This window comes from Lolium rigidum, chromosome 3 (assembly GCF_022539505.1).
Source record: "Lolium rigidum isolate FL_2022 chromosome 3, APGP_CSIRO_Lrig_0.1, whole genome shotgun sequence".
Classification (NCBI taxonomy): Eukaryota; Viridiplantae; Streptophyta; class Magnoliopsida; order Poales; family Poaceae; genus Lolium; species Lolium rigidum.
The window spans coordinates 44,659,547-44,663,138 of NC_061510.1; the positions used below are offsets into that span (position 1 = coordinate 44,659,547).

At 56.3% G+C, this 3,592-nt stretch overlaps 1 protein-coding gene across 1 annotated transcript; it reads left to right on the forward strand.

The window, feature by feature from the left end:
• The first annotated feature begins 395 nt into the window (after window positions 1-395).
• LOC124695882 lies at window positions 396-1,779 on the forward strand. The gene is made up of 2 exons (XM_047228687.1): window positions 396-755; window positions 902-1,779. The coding sequence occupies exons 1-2, from the start codon at window positions 396-398 to the stop codon at window positions 1,493-1,495; spliced, it is 954 nt and encodes a 317-aa protein (XP_047084643.1). The 3' UTR covers window positions 1,496-1,779.
• Window positions 1,780-3,592: the final 1,813 nt, after the last annotated feature.

Here is a 3,592-nt window from a genome sequence, read left to right on the forward strand (position 1 = left end):
AATGCCCACACTACCCTCGGCATTCAGCAGAATTCGCGCATCAAAACTAGAGGCCAAACGAGGGTAATTCGGGGGTTTCTGAAGCATGGCCCACCGGTCAGTGTACACGTAGGAAAGCATGGAGGATAGGGTCGACCACGCAGGAAGCCACGCCGCATTTACGGCCGCCACGTCACCGCTCCCGACTCCTTTAAATCTCCTGCTCCCCTCTTCGTCTTCTTCCAACCAAAGGATTCGATTTCACAGCACAACAAACTTAATTCACTCGCAAAAAACCCTAGCCGCTTCCCTCCGATCCAAGCCCGGCCACGGCTATGCGGCACGCGATCGCCGGAGGAGATCATCTCTAGAGCCCGCCGGCCCCCGTCGCCCCGTCGACCCCGCCGTCCGCAGCCATGAAGGCCGCCGCCGCGACCGCGCAGATCGATCCGTCCCCGTCCCCGTCCCCCGCGGCGCTGGCCAAGTCGCGCCTCAAGCGCCTGTTCGAGCGCCAGGTGCTGCGGGTCTCGCCGGCGGAGCGGCTCCCGTCCGTCTCCGCCGGCGGGGACAAGGACGACTTGCTGGAGCCCAGCTCCGTGTGCCTCGACGGCATGGTCCGCAGCTTCCTCGAGGACGGCGGCGCCGTGGTCCCCGGCGAGCGGGCCGCCGCCGCGCGCTGCTGCAACTGCTTCAACGGCGGCGACGCCTCCGACGACGACGACGGGCCCGCCGCCGCCGAGGCCTCCGCCCTCTCCGACGCCGCCGAGACCATCAAGGTACCATCCCCTGCATCCCACCGCTTCCATAATCACTACTAAATTCTGATATCGCCGGCCTGCCTGCCCGCCGCTTGCCGGTGGCGACAAATTATTAAGCCAGAAACACGAACTGATCCTGTCCCCTGTTCCATTTCTCCCTCCAGGGCCTGGTCCACTGCGCGAGCCTCCGCGAGCGCAACCTCCTCGCCGACGTCTCCACGCTGGTGGAGCGCCACCGCGCGGCGGGGGCGCGCAAGCGGGACCTGCTCCGCCTGCTCGCGGCCTCCCTCGTCGCCACGGGCCACGACGCCGCGCTGTGCCTCTCCCGCTGGGACAAGTCCTCGTCGCACCCGGCCGGCGAGCACGCGTACGTGGACGTGCTCCTCCCGGCCGGCTCCGAGCGCGGCGACCGGGAGCGCGTGATCGTGGACGTCGACTTCCGGTCCCAGTTCGAGGTCGCGCGCCCCACCAAGGCGTACCGGGCCGTGCTGCAGCGGCTCCCGTCGGTGTTCGTCGGCCGGGAGGACCGCCTGCGCCTCCTGGTGGCGGCCGCCGCGGACTCGGCGCGCGCCAGCCTCAAGAAGCGCGGCCTGCACCTGCCGCCGTGGCGCAAGCCCGAGTACATGCGCGCCAAGTGGCTCTCCCCCTACGAGCGCGAGGTTCCCCCGCCGCCGCCGCCTCCTGCTCCGGAGGCCTCCGCCGCTGCCTGTGAGCTCGCCGACGCCGGCGAGGGAGGCGCAGATGGACACACTGTTTAATTGAGGACCTGTCTTTGGTCGATTTTTTTTTCTTGCCTCGATCGGGAACTCGCAGCTCGGTTCTCAGGGACTGGAACTGGATGCAATTGTTTTTTATTTCTTTTCCCTTCTTCTCTCTTTGATTTTTGACCCTTGTGATGGGTTAACGGAGTAGTAATTTCTTGTACGTAGTAAGTACCGGGAGGAATGAATGAGCAAGAAATAAATAAATAAAAATTGTAGCGTTAGCTCAAAGAGGAACTGAGAGATGATCGATCATTCACCACAATGTTTGGTTTGGTTTCCTTGGTGCCCGCAGTGGAGCAATGACGACGCTGTAAGATTGCAACTTAATAATTACACAAATACAAATATAGCTCCTTGCATGAAAATTGGAGTGAAATCAATTGGTAACCGACCTACTACTAGTACAATTTCAAATTTGGAATGCATTCAGTGGCGAACTGAACTGACGCGAGTAATTTTGTCTCCTTTCTTGCTAGTAACCAACCGGTTTGCAAGTTTCTTTTGTCACGCTCACGCCGGGTGGCGTGCAGGGCAACTGGGTGGAGGTTGCCTGTTTCCGCAGAACAAGATGCCCTGAAACTGCACTGACAATGCTTTCCATTCCCTGATCTGAAATCCTGGACACGGAACCAAATGCGCTAGTTGAGATAGTGATATTCCACGGTAGAAATATGTACTATAATACGGAGTACTCCAGTTCTACTATCACTGCTAGTCTACCAGGGACTAGAGACAGCCAAATTCCACACTCGATGACGTGAGCTTGAGCAGCTGGCTTGCCCAGGGATTACTATAGTAAACAACTATCTGGAATATTTTAAGCGAGGTCGCTGCCCGGCGCAAGGGACGTTCAGGTGACGCAATAGCAAAGCGGATACAAAATGTTTATCTGCATCGGTATACGCGTTCCTTCCCCATAAACAAATACGCGTAATCCCGAATCTGGATGAGTGTGTAAGATTAATCTGGACAGGTCAGAGGGGGCCACTGTAGATCTATTCAGCGCCACCGGATCCTCTGCGATTTCTTGCTTACGAGTATACGCTTCCTCATCGTAATAGTTCCAGGTTGATGATTGGGGAAGGACACGGTGAGCAGTAATCAATCCTTCTCTTGCTCGCTTTCGTCCCGGTGTGTTAGCAGCACACCATAAAAACCAAGGATATAACTAAAAGAAAAAAAATGCTAAGTCAGCAGCAAAGACATATCCAAAAGCAAAGAAAAAGAGAAATAAAATGGAAACTAAGGCGGATCGATTAATTGACAATGGCCGCGACCGCAGCGCCCTCCAAAGATGTTCCACATCACTCATCGTAGCAGCGAAGAGTCAAGTACGATGCAGCACCTTCAAGAAAGGAGGGGAAGAGTCACGTACGAAACAACACCTTCAAGAAAGGAGGCAACGACGACGCGTTGTTGCCCGGACGAGCGCACTGGTCCTAGGGTTGCCCCTGGCACACCGAACAAAATGGAGCAGGGTAGCCACGACGACCTCCGGAAAGGAATGGTGTCACCCGAAAGCAGCATCTCATCGATTTCGCACGAGAAGACAAGGGTTTCTCCCGAAAATCCACACCCACAACCCTTGGACGATTCGTTGCAAAGGATACTTGCGGGGTCGAAGCCTCACCACCACCGAACTTGCAACCCAACAACACGTGCCACCATGGTCAAGTAGACACCATCGCCATCTCCTAGTTGCAACCGTCACGAGGCCTGCAAGACGGTGTCAAAAGGCATAGCTTGAATCGGGCATGCCTCTTCCAGATGGGGCCCATAGGGTCCAGAGGATGGGCGAGCGGGTGCCGCCCCGCCACCTCTGTGTTGCCCCGCCACGAGCCGTTGAGCTCCGCTCCACACCACTGTGCCCCCGAGCTCTTTTCAGCTTCCTAGAGAGCTTAATTGCAAAATTATGCCTATGCTAAAAAAAACTTGAATTTTAAAGCTGGGCTAGCTTATGAGCCACTATCCTTCCCGCAGCTTGCTAAGCTTCTTCATTTACATAAAATCTTATTTAAGCGAATCTTTATTTGAGCGGTGTTGCCACTCCACCGTCCAACTGGTATGTAAGAAAAAATGATTCGTTCTTGT